Here is an 18,247-nt window from a genome sequence, read left to right as displayed (position 1 = left end):
TTTTCACAGAACTGCTACTTTTTCAGTGACTGTGATTCATTCTGCTCCTGAGCTCCAAACTGTGATTTTCACAAGTCTCTGCTGGGCTGAATGAAAAGCTCCTCCTCCTCCCTGCCGGACCATTTATAGGGATCATGCAGGAGCTGGAAGCCTGGCTGCAGCCTCTCCAGCACAAACGGATGGAGGCTGCTTTGGAAGGGGAGGCAAGATAGAATCAGACGTCCAGCTGTCCCAGGGACAGAATGCAGAAGCCAGGAAAGACCTTCCCCAAGGTCAAAAAACCGGGCAGGTCCCACCTGGAGCCATGAAATGGCAAGCCTACATATACCGCTTGTTAAACCAGTCCCAGTATTCCTGTATTATATTCATGAAACTCTTTCTGTATTCTGTCTTGTATCATACCCCTTCTTTCATAAGACATGGATAGGTCACAGATACTAAAGTACAGTCTGAAAGTCTCTAATTTGTCCAGAAGAGAGATGTACTTTGAGATGTATTAAATTTTGATTTTGGAATTCTGCTTTCATACAACTTGGCTAAATGTGAAAAGAATTGCCTGTGATTCTGTTGGCTCAGAGCATGGAAAACCTGCCCAGTATCCCCTAGCCAGCGCAGCAGTGACCATAATGGGTGGGGGAAAATAGGGAGTTATAGTCCAAGACCCTAAAGGAAACCTATCATGAGGCTTTCTGGGCAAGATTTGTTCAGACACAGTTTACCTTTACCTTCCTCTGAGGCTGAGTCAGTGTGACTTGTCCCAAGCAGGAATTTGAACCCAGGTCTCCTGAGTCATAGTCCAACACTCAAACACCTACACCAGCTTTGGTTTGGATGAGTGCAAATGGTATTTGCCAACTGATGAGCCTTGCCATGTTTCAACACTGCTCTTTCCTCATCACTTGCAGCTTCCCTAATGCACATTTAAGAAAGTATTCTTATACTGGCCAAGTGGATGTCTCCAAGATGCCTTAGGCATTTATGCTAACCTAAACTTTTCAGGCTTTTACTTCAGTCTCTTGGCATCAAGGACCTTGTACTGGGGTAGGCTTGCCTATTGTATTTTTTGAAAATGCTTAAAGGACAAATAAATCTAGAAATTAGCTCATGAATTCTATGTGTTCTGTTTTTCCTAGTTCATTTTTGGCAGCTGATCAGATCCTCCACACCCTCCCTCCCCCATATCTAAGTGATTTTTTCTTTCTGCATATAGTCTCTAACACAGGTTTGTAAAGCAGGGAGTGTGGTTAACATAATGTCCACATACCTAATTTTCTTTGAGGCCTTCAGATTTAATGGGTTAATCTAATGTGTCCTTGATTGGCCCCTTGATGCAAATGTCTTGGCAGGACAGTAGTTCAGAACTGCCCCACATAGCTTTGTAATATGACAGTGGTTGGTGGACCAGAAGACCAACTTTTCATACATCGAAACAAAATTGGTAGAAGCCAACGGTAAATCTCAGCAAGTGCAGCTGACATTTGCACCTGCCTTGGTAATGAGAAGCTATTTAAAGCTTCAGAGTTTGGATGCTTAAGCATTTCTGGACACTTTGCAAGCTGTGTGAGTCATCTTAATTATGCACTGAGCTGTGAGAGCTCTCCACTTATAGGAAATACCAAAACTTCATACTAAGGTAGTCCAAAATACAAGTAGATTCAATTTCTTTCAGTCTGTATCACTTTTATGTAGACCAGTTGGATGTAATGGTTTGAGCTTTGAACTATCCACATTACCGCACTACACTCTTATAGTGCTGCTATTGCACTTTTACTGCTCTGGCTGCTTCCTGTTGCATTCTGAGGTTTGTAGTTCAATGAGGCCTAAGAGTTCTCTGGCTGGGAATTCTAAATGACCCGCCTTAAATCATGATGAGTTTTTGCTTTTATGGTGCAAAGATAGGTTGCAGAATGTAGATATGGATCCATTTATGTTGTATAGTGGCTGTTCTTGGGGCCCACAAATGGACTATGTTGTATCCAACTGCTTCTGAAGTCAAGTTCACTACTGGTTGCTGTTTACTTTTGTGTCTGACCCATGAGCCACAGTTGGACTTGCATACCAAAAATGTTCTGCCCAGTAACATATGATCTGGAACAGCATCTTTCACTTGATTCTTGCTTGTACATTTCTTGAGGCTGTTATTTCCTTAATCCAAATGTGTTTCAGCTGTCTTGTTTTGCCATGCTCATTAGAAATACATGCAGAAATACAGAAGGTGAGGCACACTGTTGGACATCAACTCCCAGAAGCCCTCACCAGTGTATTTAATGGTGGGGAATGATGGAAGTTTTAATCCAGCAACATTGAATGCTTAGGTTCCCATCTCACACATAATTGAACAGACCCTTTCAAAGGGAAGCATTGTATTTAAACAATAAACGTTGCTTATGGGAAGAAGGGACAAATCATAGCCATTAGCAGTTTGTTTGCAAACAATTAAATAAAATTTCTTTCATTATTGTTTCTCATTTTATTTTATTCTAAAATCAAAATGACTGGCAGAAAAACAGATACACTTAAACACAATAAAGTTTTTAAAAACATAAAATAATGAAAGACATATTATAAAAGCAGAGTAAAATAACAACATTGGTGGTAGAATTCAAAGACCTAGCTGTGTTAGTCTGGAAAATCAGTATGCAAAGGGATCTTGTAGCACCTTTGAGACAAAGGGGCTGTACAGACAAGCCTGAAAGGGGCAGGTCTGTACCACCCCTGGGAGTGCTGGATTGGGGCCACAGTAACTGGATAGTCCATCTGTGGCCCCAACCTGGTATTTTTCCGGGCCAAAGAGAAGTGGCAAAATGCCCAGAAAAGGGGTGTTCGTGCAGCTTCAAGCCCCTGGACACCCCAATAGCCATGAGGAGAAAGGGGCAGCCCCTTTCTCTTCTGGATCTTTCCCACAGCCGTGCGGTTGCCACAGGAACGATACGCTCTAAGAAGGAGCTGCAAAATGCAGCTCCTTCCTGAGATGTCATAAAGACTGTGTCACAGCCCTTATGACGTCTCTTCCTGGCATGGTCGTGGGGATGCTGTGTGGCATCGACAGCATCATGGCAGTGCCCATATGGATAGGATGCTACCATGATGTTGCCTCCCATACAGACTAGGGTTCCGGAGTGTGCGGTTGCTGCGTGCTCTGGAACCCTAGTATCAGTGGCAGCACACCACTTCTTCAGTTAGGCCTAGTACTTCTTGTGTACTAGGCTTAACTGAAACAAAGAGGCTGGTAGCATGAGCTTTTGTAGATTTGAGTCTGCTTCCTCATGCATCTGAAGATGTAGGCTCAAGTCTTCAAAAGCCTATGCTATCAGCTTCCTTCTTTCAGTTAGTCTCCTAGGTGCTACAAGATCCCTTTGGATACTGACAACATTAGTGATTGGGAAAATGCCTGAGCACACAAGTAGGCCATTCGATGTTAGAGGAAACAGCCAATATTCATCCGTTGTGATTAATTGGCACTCTCTGTGAAATCTCAAGAAATGCTTTGCTGCTTTCTTCAATAGAGAAAGGAATGTGAAAATCAGAACTCTCATATCTTTATTATATCTATGGTCAAAAAAGTGTCTGTTGCCAAAGTGACTTTTATAATGCAAGTGATGCAAATAATATTGATGCTATTGGTCATGTCTTTGTAGTTATTTCTGCTTACAGCATCCATTGCCTTAACCATCTTACTGCCCAGCACTTTCTTGATATGCCAGTGCAGAAGGGAATATAACATAGAGGCTGGGATCCTGTCATTAATCCCAACTAGAATAGACCCATTGAATTAGTGAGATCGACTGATGTGTTAACTTGCCATTCAACAGTAGACTCCATAAGTCTGCTGTAGCTGGGACTAACCAATAGGATGCCAGTGATTGTGTTCAGAATGAGAGTAAGAATGCAGCTGTGCCTGGTGAGCAGCACAAAATACAAAATGCTTTCTTCATATTGGTTTCCAGTGCCAGTATGGAACCACTGCATTAATAAATAACATACCAGGTTTAGTTCATGCAAGAGAAGACAAATGAGCATGAATGGAAATAAGCTTTCTTGTCTAACCATTTAGTGATTGGATACAAAGCTCTACATACAGAAATACCTTCATATTAGACATGAAGAAACATGTGGGGTGGGGGAGTGGGCTCACTTGCCATTTACCTGGGCAAAGGTGTCTGTGTCTGTATTTCCAGTTTCCCATAGTAAAAGCAAGGGCTTTTGCTTATCCACTTCTAATGTACTTAATGACCGTGGAGCAGCTGAGTTCTTGCCAGGTTTCCTGAGCACTAAGTATTGGTTGCCAATTTGTTGTGGTTCACTTCTTATCCTCACTTTTGTTAGTAAAAGTAGCAGAAAATAAAAGAAGTGGGCTAACTGATAACTCCTTGAATTTTCGGACCAGTGATTTTTGGACATGATTCATTGCTTGTCCCATGGCAGCCATTCTTCTCTCTTTTGCTGTAAAGGCAGAGATCTAAAGCTAATTGCTGGTGGAATAAAGGAGGCACTCTGAACACACCAGTTGAGGGATTAAAGGAGGCTTGAGCTGACTTTTTGTTACTGAGAGCAGGGGTTGCAGGACACTGAGATTTTTTTTTTTTAATGTAAACCATAGTTGGATAATGATGACAGATCATGACCTATTTGCTATCAAGGGCATCGTTTTTACAAACTCAGCCAATACAAGTCAAAAGTGTAGGGTTTTTTGGCTCCCATTCTGCATGTGTTTATATAGCTGCATCTTTTAAGTATTTTTTTTTAGATGTTCTTGATTCGCAGTTTAAGCAAAGACTATAAATAACTGGCTGCCTCTGTTGAGATTATTTGTCTTTTGTACTTTGAGTTTAATGTGCTTAATTGTTAATTTTTTATTTCCAGGTGTCATCCTAGTGCATTACATTACATCTCCTCAAGTCATCTCCTTACCTTTTACAGATCTATGCAGATAGGTGGTTAGTGGTCATTTACTAGTTTGTCATATACTTCCATGGTCTTGGCACATTCAAAATAGCTTTTATACAGGGAGCATATTTTTACATGGTGGGGAGAAGGAACAGGGTTGTTGTCTGCCAAAATGTAGAGATTTCAAACACACACACACACACACACACACACACACACACACACAGAGTCCAAAACTAACAACACAACAGTGTTTACCTTTAGTTCTGGCAGGAAATCATTATTCAATCTGGTTTGTTTTATCAGGCAATTCCAGGGCCACACAGATGGAGCCAGCTGTATTGACATTTCTAATGATGGTACCAAGCTCTGGACGGGAGGTCTGGACAACACTGTCAGATCTTGGGACTTGAGAGAAGGGAGGCAGCTACAGCAGCATGACTTCACATCCCAGGTGTCTAGTATTTTCTTACAGCATTTCTGAAGTCTCTGATTATTACAATACTTATAGTGGGTACATTTACTAACATTGGGGTGAGGTTCAAAGCCTTAAGAACAGTAATACTACTCTTAATAATTAATATTACAACTACTCTTCACATGAATTGTTGGTATACCTTTGAACTGTATTGAGGTAGTATTTACTATGAGGCACAATCATTTTTTGTGAGGCACCCTATCGGTAATTTGCACCTCACTGTTTGTACCATTTTTTTTAGAACAACAACAACATATTTCTATTGAAAGTAGAATTAAATAGGGAAATAAAATGACATTTTTTGCCAAAGCTTTGGTAGTGAAAGCAAAGGAAATAGAAATGCCATGGAACTGTGGAAGATAAGTCTACATGTCATTGCTACACGTTACAGGATTAGCACAACAAATGATATATTATATATGTACTTATATTACTTGTATATTATGTGTACTTATATTTGTATAAATACAAATATCTCAATACTAATATCCCAACACTACCTTTTTGCTTCAAATCATTCTGTATTTTAAAAGAGATTCAAGGTTCTGTTTTTCCCCCTTTCCTCTAAGTAACTCCACTTTTGTCTCTCTCCCTCTCTCCTGCTCTCTCTCTCTTTCTTTTTTCTCTTTTAAAAAGATATTTTCCCTTGGCTATTGCCCTACTGGTGAATGGCTGGCTGTGGGAATGGAGAGCAGTAATGTGGAAGTGCTGCATGTAAATAAACCGGACAAATATCAGCTTCATCTGCATGAGAGCTGTGTCCTCTCTCTCAAGTTTGCTTACTGTGGTAAGTTGGAAAAGGGGTGAGTAGAAACCATTAACAATTGAAAAATGAAAGGTAACATCCCTCCCCCAGGATAGGTATGAAGGCTACAGGTTCATGTCTGTAAACTGGCAACACCATGAAAGCAGCATTCATATACATAGATTGCAAGGCTGTAGCATTTTGAGTATTTTGAAAAGTGCCCGTACCTTATCTTTTTTGTTGTTTCATTTTATTGCATGCATGCATGTATATATTTATTTATTTAGCTAGTTTAGTCTTTATACAAGTCTTTTGCCATGGTGGATTTGCCATTAGAAGACCCTGAGGCTTATTACCAATACAGTTGTTGGTTAACCATACAGAAACATTTGTCAAAATGAGAGATTATTGAATGATGCAGGCAATTATATTTGTTTTCTATATGGAAATCTTTGACAGTCTTTCATGCCCTCTGTTCCCTAGCATCTTTCTCTCTCCCCCAGTCCCAGTAATCTTGAAACATACCAAGGAAATCTGAGAAGCAGTTTAGCCATATTGGCGGGGGGGAGGAAAGCTCCTTTAAGATACAAGTATCAAAAAATATATAGTTTGACATGTTGATCTCAGATGTTTTACTTGGTTCTTATTGCTGATATTATTTCAGGTAAATGGTTTGTAAGTACTGGAAAAGATAACCTCCTAAATGCCTGGCGGACTCCATATGGTGCCAGTATATTCCAGGTGAGACTATTTGCTCCTAAAGAGGATTTGGGGACTTAGGCTCTTGGAGAGAGTGGGAAGAAGCCAAAAAAGATCCTATTACAATTCATATTCGTATCTGTATTCCACACTTGCACCAAAGAATTCAGAGAAGTGGGTGCAGGATTATTCTATCCTCAGAAAGTTTTGTTCCACATCGGGCCCATTATCTCTTAACCCAAAAATTTTGAGCTTGGCATTTTGTGGGGGGAAATGAACAAGGGTAATTTTTCTCTTGCACACATACACAAACACAGCATATTATATCTGTGGTTTTTTCCCCTCTCTCTTCTAGTCCAAAGAGTCATCTTCTGTGCTTAGCTGTGATATCTCCGTTGATGATAAATACATAGTTACTGGCTCTGGAGACAAGAAAGCTACTGTTTATGAAGTTATCTACTGAGAAGTTATGTTGGAAATATAAAGAGTTGAACTGGGCCAAAATGTTCTTACATTGTAGATGTAGAAAGACTTTTCCTTTTTGTAATTAAAAAAGGGAAGAACTTGGTTTTCTCACATCTTCACACAATGCTATTCAAGTTCTATTAAAACGAAGGCAACTTTGGCATCCAGCTACTGGACCAATATGAAGCAAGAAGGCAAAATGGACTAATATAGCATAGTTTTGATGGATTTTTAAAAAGAGGCATCTGCTGAAGATGGTTGCAGCCTTTGGGGTCTTATTTTCCTTTTTATGAACTCATAAAAATCATGCTCATTGCTTGAATAAGTGGGATTACGTTCCAGCACTTGCAATTCCACCTGCATTCTGTCATGTGTAGAACAGTGGTCTCTTGGATAAACTTGTTTCCTGGTTTTGCCTTTTGGGATATGGGTTTTTGTATTTTTTGTTCAAGATCAAGCTTTGTATAAATTGTAAATATATTTGGTTTATTACAGTAAAGGCTTTAGTATCAATGAACTGTCTCTTTATTTCCCTCAGTGACCTTTAAATTATCGTTAAAAACCATTTTGTAATTTAAATATTTTCATAAACCAAAGTAGAATTGTGAAGCTTTAGCTGAGGTTTTTAAGATTTTATAAATTTGTATAATTATAAAGCCTGCTTTACTGTAGTTAATTTGCTGCAAATAGTTTCCATTCAGAATTCATGTTTGTACTACGGAAAACTGTAAAGCAAGAATTTTATACATTTGGGAGGGGGGACCAGAAATACGAATTTTTATGAACAGTTTACTCAGAGTTGTCTGTAAAGGAATTGTGAAGGAGTATAGATTGTAATCTCCTGATGGTTTATAACCTGTGGTTGATTTCCATGTTGTCTCAGGGGAAAAAAGTGTCCAATCTTTTGCCTCTTTGGGTCCATTCCACTGCCACATTGTGTCCCATGCTGCAGCAAAGCTAATAGTACTTTCAGAAAAAGAGGTAGGGCCAATGGTTTCTGAATGAATCATAGGAGAGCGATATGACAATGAGTAGATATCCATTATACTGTTAAGATATTTGCCATTTCCTTGCTGATAAGTGAGAAGCTTTTCTGCAGTAAATCAGAAGAATGTTAACAAAGTGACACGCATCTGAGAACCACATTGGTTCAACTGCTGACAAAAGTTTTTCCTTTTGGTAACAAATGTCCTTCTGTGGCTGAAGAGACATTAGTTTTCTTTTCAATTTATATGTTCATTCTACTGAATCCATTTTATAGCAGTATGGAATGGTAATAGCCCTAATATATATAAGTTTGCATTTGGAATGTAAAATATTAACTATTCTTGATGACATAGTCTAATAGCCTTTAAAATTAGTACCGTTATTTGTCTATATATGCTTAATGGTCATGTTTTAGATGTGCATCATCATGACTATGGATGACTGTACATTTTCGTGTGCAGTTGTTGTGCAGCTTCTGTAGCAACAAGTTTAGAGCCTGGTAATTTACTTTTCTCTGATTCCATCCCATATACACGTACCTGGGAATAAATCATGCTGAAGTCAGTGGGACATATCTGTCAACAGATATACTTAAAATATTGTCCTTGGATTGAATTTCCCAGAATTCTAACATAATTTCTGGCTATGTTGGCTGAGATTCTGGGAGTTGTAGTCCAAAAAAGTATTTTTTCTAGGCTGTAGTTAAAGCTTAATATTCTGCTTTTGGACTATTCACAAGAACTGTATATCAAACTTACAAGTATAGTACTTGAAAATGGCTAATCTACTGGGATATTTTTTTTAAAAAAAAATCATGACATTTCTGTTCTTCAATTTGAGGTATCTTAATTGCTCCTTTGCTTTTCACAGTGCTTTTGCAAATAATGTGATTTAAAGGCTCAGAAAAGAGTCCGTGTGTTATGTTTTGTAAATGGGATGGTTCTGGTTTTCCAGATAAATGAGTGTAGATTTGTATATTCACAGTCAGTCCTCCTAGGAGACGGACCTAAATACCCTAAAAGCATCAGTTCCTGTCTGAGCTTAGAAGGGCCAGCCTAGGTTACTACTTGGATGGGAGGCAGCCAATAAATACCAGGTGTTGTAGGATATATTTCAGAGGAAGGCAATGGCAAACCACCTGTGAGTATTTCTTGTCTAAGAAAACCCAATGAAATTCACAGGGTCATCTTGAGTGGACAGGTGGCTTGAAGGTGTGTATATGTGTAAACACACACACCTCCTTTCAGGAATCGAGAACTGGTGGAAAGTGACACTGACTGCCTCTACTTCTGTAACTTCAGTAAACATATGCAGTGTTTAATATACAGGTAACACGGGAAGTTCCTACTGCAGAGTTCTCAATGATCACTGATATGCTGAGACATAAATTTCAGCAGCACGTTATTTTGATGAACTGAACCCCCAGAAACAGAGTTACAAGGCTTAGCGATAGTATGTAGCCATGGGGCAATCAGTCTTTTTTATAACCTTCACTGTGGGGGGATTCTATTAGGCCTTTTCTGTCTGTCAAGATCTGAGATGAGTTTGTGTGCATGCTATCTGACCCTCCTGAAGTAGATTTACAGCAACCAGTAATAGTTGACTCCAGGAGGTCAATCCTTCTCTGTAATTTTCAGTTTAAGTCACAAACTTTCCCCGTTTTTCTGGCAATATAAAGGCTGTTGGTAGTACAGTATTTTGCACTGAGTGCAGCTATATACTGTTTTAACCATGTTTCCAAGTGCAATTTAATTAAGCTGTTGGTCTTAACCTATATAGCCTATATGACCTGGCATAAGAATGTATCAAAAAAGTCTTCCTACATATAAACCTTTCCTGGCACTATGATCCATTTTGCAGTTTCCCGGTGTCTGATATACAGCTGGTTATCACAAGAAAGAGGGGCAGGAATGGAGAGAGAGCAGGACTGGTGATGACCTGACTTTGGGAGCCCCTCTGATAAAAGGTCTTCCTGGTTCTTTACTGCTCATCTTTTGGAAGACAATGAGTATGCCACCATAGATATAGAAACTATTGTAAGGACCATCTATTCCAACCCTCTGTCATGTAGGAAAACACAACAAAAGCCCATACAAAAGATGTCTGTCCAATCTCTGTTTAAAGACATCCAAAGGAGGGTCCACCACATGCCAAGGCAGCCTAGTGTACTGTTGAACAAGAATGATTTGTTTCTTTTCCACTGTCTTTTTCTAGATGCTGATTCTAATATGGAGTCTCTTTTCATGTTTATGTTACAATCCTATGGCAACTATTAACTGCTTTGATCAGTTATAAAAAGGCCAGGTTCAAAATATTGGGAAGAGAATAACAGTCATGGTGCAGAACTATATCGACAGTGCTAGGAACGATTAATTTGCTCCCTTGAAGGCATCATCTGTGATAGCATCAGGTACTTGTTAGGAAAATTATGCACATTCTTTGTTTCCCACCACCATAGAATGACTGCTATGCATGTATGGTTCTTTATCTAGAAATGTGTACCACATATAGAATCCTGGCATCTGGTGATGCTGATGTAGCATTAGGCACTTCCCATATCCCATCCTTTGGCACATATGGTACCATCTTTATTCGAGAGAGGTATGCACAGGCCTGTTTGGAAAGCCACATTGCCATTGTACCTAAGGACAGGGGTATAATAAAACCATAGTTATTTGTTTGGGCTACCAGAATTCCCAACTGGCTGTGTTGGCTGGGAATTCTGGAAATTGAGTCCCCATGACATTCTTGCAAGCAAGCTTGTAAAATTTGAGCTAGGAAAGGTAAGTGTTACATGGATTTGTAACTGGTTGACTTGCTGAACCCAAAGGGTGCTCAGTAATTATTCCTTTTCATCCTGGAGAGAAGTGACCAGTGGTGTCCCACAGAGTTCTGTCCTGGGCCCAGTGCTATTCAACATCTTTATCAATTACTTGGATAACAGAATTGGGGATAGACTTATCAAATTGCAGATGACACCAAATTAGGAGAAGTAGCTAATACCCCAGAGGACAGGATCAAAATTCAAAATGACCTGAATAGACTAGAAAGTTGGGACAAAGCTAACAAAATGAAATTCAACATGGAGAAATATAAGGTACTGCACTTAGGGTGGAAAAATGAAATCCATAGATACAGGATAGGGAATACCTGGCTTAACAAGATTACATGTGAAAGGGATCTAGGAGTCCAAGTAGACCACAAGTTGAACATAAGTCAACAATGTGAAGTGGCAGCTAAAAAGGCCAATGTGATTTTAGGCTGGATCAATAGAGGTATAGTGTCTAGATCAAGGGAAGTAATAGTGCCACTCTATTCTGCTCTGGTCAGGCCCCACCTGGAATATTGTGTCCAGTTCTGGGCACCACGATTAAAAAAGGATGTTAAGAAACTGGACCATGTCCAAAGGAGGGCGACTAAAATGGTGAAGGGTCTGGAAACCATGCCCTATGAAGAATGACTTAGGGTGCTGGGGATATTTAGCCTGGAGAAGAGAAGGTTAAGAGGTGATATGATAGCCCTGTTTAAATATTTGACAGGATGTCATATTGAAGAGGGAACAAGCTTATTTTCTGCTGCTCCAGAGACTAGGACCCGGAACAATGGATGCAAGCTACAGGAAAAGAGATTCCACCTCAACATTAGGAGGAACTTCCTGACAGTAAGGGCTATTCGACAGTGGAACACACTCCCTCGGAGAGTGGTGGAGTCTCCTTCCTTGGAAGTCTTTAAACAGAGGCTGGATGGCCATCTGTTGGGTATACTTTGATTGAGAGTTCCTGCATGGCAAGGGGTTGCACTGGATGGCCCTTGTAGTCTCTTCCAACTCTATGATTCTGAGGAAAAGGTGGGGTATAAATGAATCACAACAACAATAGCAACTGTCCAAAAAGTAACTTGACTACCCTCTGGGTACAATCATTATCTCAACATTTTGGGCAGGAACACATAATGTTTCAAAAAACACACATCCGTCAACAACCAAATGACTGCTAATTTGAACTTTAAATGCACTCTTGGGACTACTTCATAAAAAAAAGATTACTTATACAGAACTTACTTCTATATAGGCAAATAACATGATGATAAAGCCATTTTGTTGTTTGTGAACTTTATGGTATATGAAGCAGTCCTCACAGAAGGGGTCAGGAGTATGTGGTCCTCCAGATGTCATTAATTCAATTCCCACCAGCTCTTACCAGCATGAGGGATGATGGAAGCTACAATCCAATAACATCTGGAGGGCTACATGTTCCTTATTCTTGTCTTACAGACATGGAGGCTGATGATGTGAGCTTTGTGACTGGAAGTAATAAGCCCTTGTACTCCAAGGATTATGCTTAATGACAAGAAAAAAAATTAGCAAGCAGGCTGAGAAGGTCACAGTGGGAAGTTAACCCATAACATGAAAAACTACAAAATCACTTGTTACATCCCAGGGAGTGGGCTTAATTTGTTTAAAATCAAATCCATCTGTTCATTTCACACGCTTTGTTCCACTTCCTTGCAGCAATCCACAGTGGAGTACTGCTTTACTTTAAAAAATTGGCTGCAATTATGATAAGCTAATAACTCTTATTTTGTGGTTAACTGCATCAAGATATTTTGGATCGCTTCCAAGCTTCCCCTTAATTTTTCTGAATTATCCAAATCATCTCTTGGACCAAGTGCTCACTGCAAAACTAGGTTTAAAATTAATGCACTCTTTTAATATTTATAAATTCTATATTAATGCTGTCACTCAATTACTTGCTTCTAATGAATCAGCCATGTATTTCCACTTAATATGACAGTAACCTTAACGTCAGATTGGTATTTGCAAATGTATTGCATGTATTATTGAAAGAATTGCACATTAAGATTTTACTTGTCCATTTGAAATGCATATTTCTCTCTGAAGTCACTTGCTTCTATCCAGGTTAGTAGCTGCCAACGCACTGGCAAGGTGTGTGATAAGAACAAGTGTAAATGAGGGTCACACAGAAGGATTCGCATGAGTATTCCTGTCATTTCCCCTTACTTAAAAGTAAGTACTGTGGAACCAACCAACCAGTCTTGGGGCCCATTGACATTACACAAATGTATGTGTATGTGCCTTCAAAGTGCCTGTCAACTTAAGGTGACACCATTAATTTCATTGGGTTTTCATACAGCATTATTATTCCCCTTTATTATTCCATATTTCTTCCTATGGAATCCTGGGATTGGCAGTTTAGGGAGGATCATTTAGAATTCTCTGCCATTTAATTCTGGTGCCTGGTTAAACTGGAAACTCCCAGGATTTCAGAGGATGAAACCATAGCAGTTAAAATTGAATCATAGTGCTATAACTGAGTAGTGTGATAGAGACCTTAATCTGCATTTAAGTGATTTCTAACCCATTAGTTATGTCTTGCCAACCTTTAACGTTTTTGCCCTTGCTGTGGTCCTCATCTTGATCAATACCCATATATTACATGGTGAAAAACCCCCATTCATTTTATTTCAATGGATCTAATTTTTTTGCAATACAAGTTGCAGATATGGTGGACCTCATCTGAATTGTGACTGCAATAGGTGCAAAAGTTCAATTTCTGCTACTGTGCACCCCACCACCACCACCAAATCCCCACTATGGTCTCAGTCCACATCAGGCCCCTCACATTTAATTTGGAGGGAGGGCAAGGTATGGTTGCATGCTATGCATTATAAGTAACATTTCTTTTGGCTCTTTGTTGCCCTGACTCTAGATTCTGCCCCCACTCCCTCGCAGACTGCTAAAACTTCTAGTTTTGCTGATGGAGTAGACAATGCCATGTATATATGTCAAGAGGTGTACAGCAAAGTTTTTCTCATCCACTGAAATGAATGGGAACACTTGGTACACAGAGGTGTCATGTAAACAGTAGGGCTACACTCAGAACTGCGTATCATAGGGACATGAGGGTGAACCCCCTTTATTTACTGGAGAATTTAGAAGGGTAGTGGGAAAGGAGCTCCTGGCTATACATGAAGGGATGGGATTCAGTGAGGTTCTTCAACTCTTTTCCTTCTCTGACTTCTGGTGGGCTGGGAAGAGATTCCAGAGACCCACTTCATGGAGTCCTCCCAGTGGGTGGGCCTGCAATGCTCCCAATGCCAAGGAAGATGAGTGAACAGTGGGAGGACAACAGGGTGGCCATTTGGTATGGAGCCTGGTGGCCCTTCTTTGTTCTTGTGTTCAGGCCATTTTGCACTGCAGCTGCAGGAACAATTCTCAAGGAATCCATATTTCTTTGCTGGTTCACCCAGTGGTTGTTCTGAGCCCTTCATGGACCAGATGAAAGTCTGTACAAAGGGGTTTCAAATTTTGTATACAGGTTGGGTCTCCTTTATCCAGAATTCCAAAATCTTCAGTCAAGAAAAAAGAAGACTAGAAATGAGAAGGGCAGCTATGAAAGACAAAATCCTAAAAGTGTAAAGATATAAAGCTGAACACTAAGGTTAGAATTGTTCAAACCATTATATTCCCAATTACCGTGTACAAATGTGAGAACTGGACAGTGAAGAAAATGGATAGAAAGAAAATTAACTCATTTGAGATTTGATGCTGGATAATACTGCTGAGGACAGTGTGGACAACCAAAAAGACAAACAAATGGGTATTAGAAGACATCAAGCCGGAGCTCTCCCTAGAAGCAAAGATGACTAAACTGGGGTTGCCATACTTTGGACACATAACATGAAGGCACAAGAATAAACAATAATGCTGGGAAAGGTAGAGAGCAGTACAAAGAGAAGACTATATGCAAGATGGCCAGATGCAATCAAAGAGGTCACAGGCACGAACCTCAAACATATCTCAAAGGTGGCTAACAAGAACAATTGTGAATAGCTTTCATGCACCACTGCCTGTGTTAGATTTTCAGTGAAACTATAACTCTAGAGTTAAAAACAAAACAAAACAGGTTGATGTAATAGGTACAGTATTTGATTTGCATTCCCCAGAACTTGCTGATTTGAAGATCTTGCAGGTGAGCCTAATTGAAAATTAATCCAGGTGTGCATTTCCATTATCCGGGATCATTTTGCATCAATTCCACTTCCAAGTCAGGATATGTATGAGCATTTTAGCAAGTGCAGCTGCTGGGCTTTTTTTTTTAAAGTTACATTTAGAATGGTAATTATATATTGCCTCTTATTGGTGTCTGAGTACAACTCACTAACTTTTCTATGCTTTGAAAGAGCAGCACTTCATTAAAAATATCAAAAATGAAACTGGATATTAAGTGGTGTGTGGTTTAAAATTGAAGAATTGGAATAAAAGGCTGTTTTGACACTTTCATGGTAACTTTACATTTTTCATTAGTGAAGTAATTAAGCTTCTCAAGATTGAATTTATGGTGTAATTTTATATATTCCCTCCCACTGAGAAACATTTGCTCCACTAAAAAAATAATCTTTTGCCTCATTCATCCTTGCTTGAAGATTGGGGAAAGGGAGTATCTGCATGAGTCCATTTCTTGTATACTGTAAAGTAAAACAGTTTACCTAAAAATAAGTGTCACTTACAGCTTACTTGAGTATATTTAAGACTTCTGCTCAAATTACTGTTATGCATTTTGCTGTTTTCAATAGTATTTATAAGTTACTATTATGCATTTAGTATGTGGAGCATTACTACACCATTTTATAAAATGGAAAAGAATTTGTCTTCCAGATGTTGGACTGTAACCTCCATGATCCTTCACTTTTTTCTATGGCTAAAGGGAGTTGCAATCCCAACAAGTTCTGAAGGCCACAGGTTGCTCATCCATGGCCAACATTTCAATGTATGGGTTTTCTCCTTTGTCTTGTACATGCATGCTCAGAGTAATTATTTTTGTTTTTAGTTAAAGACAGATGCCAGGGACTGGTGATGCAATTGAATACAAGGGAACTTCCTTCCAAGTAATCCATGCATAGGATTATTCTGGATAATACCCATACACATTATTTAGGATTTTTTAAAAAAGGGAATGTTATTTCAGGAGATACAATAGCCACCACAGAATATATTATTTTTTGCAGTTGGTATTTTTAAAAGTTTGACAAAAAACTAGAAAAGTGAAAGCCAGAAAGAGCCTTGAGGCAGCTTCACAAATTTAATATGTTCATTAGGGCATAGGATTTTATGGCCCCAAATGCACTTCATCAGAAGCCATAGAATACTATCCTGAGTTGGTGGGTACATACATACATATAGTTTGATTATTTATTTAATTAATTTATACCACATCTTTCTCCTTGTAAAGAATCCAAGCTGGCTTAAAGCTAATAAATTATTTCTACAAAAGTTAAAAACTGATTAGACAACAGTTTGGTCAAAAAAACCAATCAAAGCTCTATCTGCCACCTAAATTATAAGCCCTTGAGCCAGCATGGCATAGTGGTTTGAGTGCTGGACTATGGAGTTTATCGCATGGGTCCTGGAGAATGGGCCTGGCACGGAATGGAAGGGGACAGAACGGGGATATCACTCATTTTACCACAGGGGAGAATGCCGCCAATGCTGCTGGAAGTCCCCATTCTGTTCCCCATCCATCCCACAGAGGCCGATTTTCAAGAACTGTTCTGAACCTGTTTCAAGAACTGTTCTGAACCTGTGCGATAAGCTCCTATGACTCCTATGATTCAGACTAGAGTTTGAATCCCACCTCAGTGATATAAAACCACTGTGTGATCTTGAGCAGGTCACACTCTCTGAGCCTCAGAGGATGGCAATGGCAAGCCGCCTCTGAAGAAACCTGCCAAGAAAGCTCCATGGTAGGTTTGCCTTAGGGTCACCATACATCAGAAATGATTTGAAGGCACATAACAACAACAACAAATAATAATAATAGAACAAAACAAAATGACAGTAGCAGGTAGGATACTTCTGGCCACTTCCAGTTTTATTTTATTTGGGGTTCGGTGGGAGTTTAAAGTCCTAAATACATTGAAAGCATCTTGAATGGAGACCTGCCAAGGGATATCAAGTGTGGTGGGTTATATTTCAAAGGAAGGTGATGGCAAACCATCCCTGAGCATTTCTTGCCTAAGAAAAATTATATGAAATTCACTGGGCCACTGTAAGTGGACAGGCAACCTGAAGGTACACACACACATACAGACATATTAATCTGTTTTATTTCTATTGCTGATGGATGATAGCATATATCATATATGTTGTGATTTTGTCGTACAAACAAAGATTTTAATTTCATACACCAGTAACCATGGTTCTCAAATCTGGGAACAACACTGTCTTCCCCAGTGGTCAATGCAACATAAGCCTGGAAATTCCTGACTAGTTGAATATTATTCTACTTGCTTTGAGGCTTCGCATCTTTTCCTGTGAGTCCTTTATAGATATGTCTTCCTCACAAAACTCCCCCTTTCTTATTGCTTCCTCCTGTTTTGCTTAAATTCTCTTAAATTGTCTTTATTTTGCATGAGTCAACAACAGAGCTTGGAAAGTTTCTTAGGCTTAGGGGCAGAGTTGGGGCACAGCCTCAACATGATGCACATCCCGACTTCATCCCCATGGCAGCATGACACCGTGTGCCACATGGCACGATGCAGCACTGAGAGAGCGTTGTAAAGCCATGGCGCCACAGCTATTGCTCCCTGCAAAGGCCAGATCGGGGCCATGGCAACTGCATGCCGCGGACCCGTGGTCCCAATCTGGCTGCAAAAGGGGCAGCTGGAGGCTGACCCTTCGGCACTCTCTGCACAGCCCCTTCGTTACTTTTTAAAATGCATTTAAAATGCTTGTTAGGTGCTTGACCAGATGCTTGAAGAGTTACATTTGGGACTACAGCTCTTAGAATTCCAGTCAGCATTCCCAGTCATCAGGGCCCCATTATTCACATACAAATATATGGATGTTTGAGACATTTTAATTGAGCTCTTGTTCCTTTCTGAATTTGGGGAATTATGTATTCCAGAGGAATTGTAATAACACACCCTGCAGTATGTAACAACCAAACAACAGTTTAGGTTGTACC

General features: G+C 39.7%; 1 protein-coding gene across 3 annotated transcripts in view; it reads left to right on the top strand.

Annotated features, from left to right (window-relative positions):
• LOC121922684 (transducin-like enhancer protein 1) overlaps window positions 1-7,787 on the top strand; it is an 89,256-nt gene extending 81,469 nt beyond the window's left edge. For all 3 annotated transcript variants that reach the window (XM_042452394.1, XM_042452395.1, XM_042452393.1), the window contains exons 17-20: window positions 5,194-5,341; window positions 6,002-6,152; window positions 6,775-6,851; window positions 7,165-7,787. In XM_042452394.1, coding sequence (XP_042308328.1) covers window positions 5,194-5,341; window positions 6,002-6,152; window positions 6,775-6,851; window positions 7,165-7,272 — 484 coding nt within the window. In that variant the 3' untranslated portion in view covers window positions 7,273-7,787. The remainder of the gene's footprint in view (window positions 1-5,193; window positions 5,342-6,001; window positions 6,153-6,774; window positions 6,852-7,164) is intronic.
• The last annotated feature ends 10,460 nt before the right edge of the window (window positions 7,788-18,247 follow it).

This window comes from Sceloporus undulatus, chromosome 2 (genome assembly GCF_019175285.1).
Source record: "Sceloporus undulatus isolate JIND9_A2432 ecotype Alabama chromosome 2, SceUnd_v1.1, whole genome shotgun sequence".
Classification (NCBI taxonomy): Eukaryota; Metazoa; Chordata; class Lepidosauria; order Squamata; family Phrynosomatidae; genus Sceloporus; species Sceloporus undulatus.
This window is presented reverse-complemented; position numbering and strand designations above follow the sequence as displayed.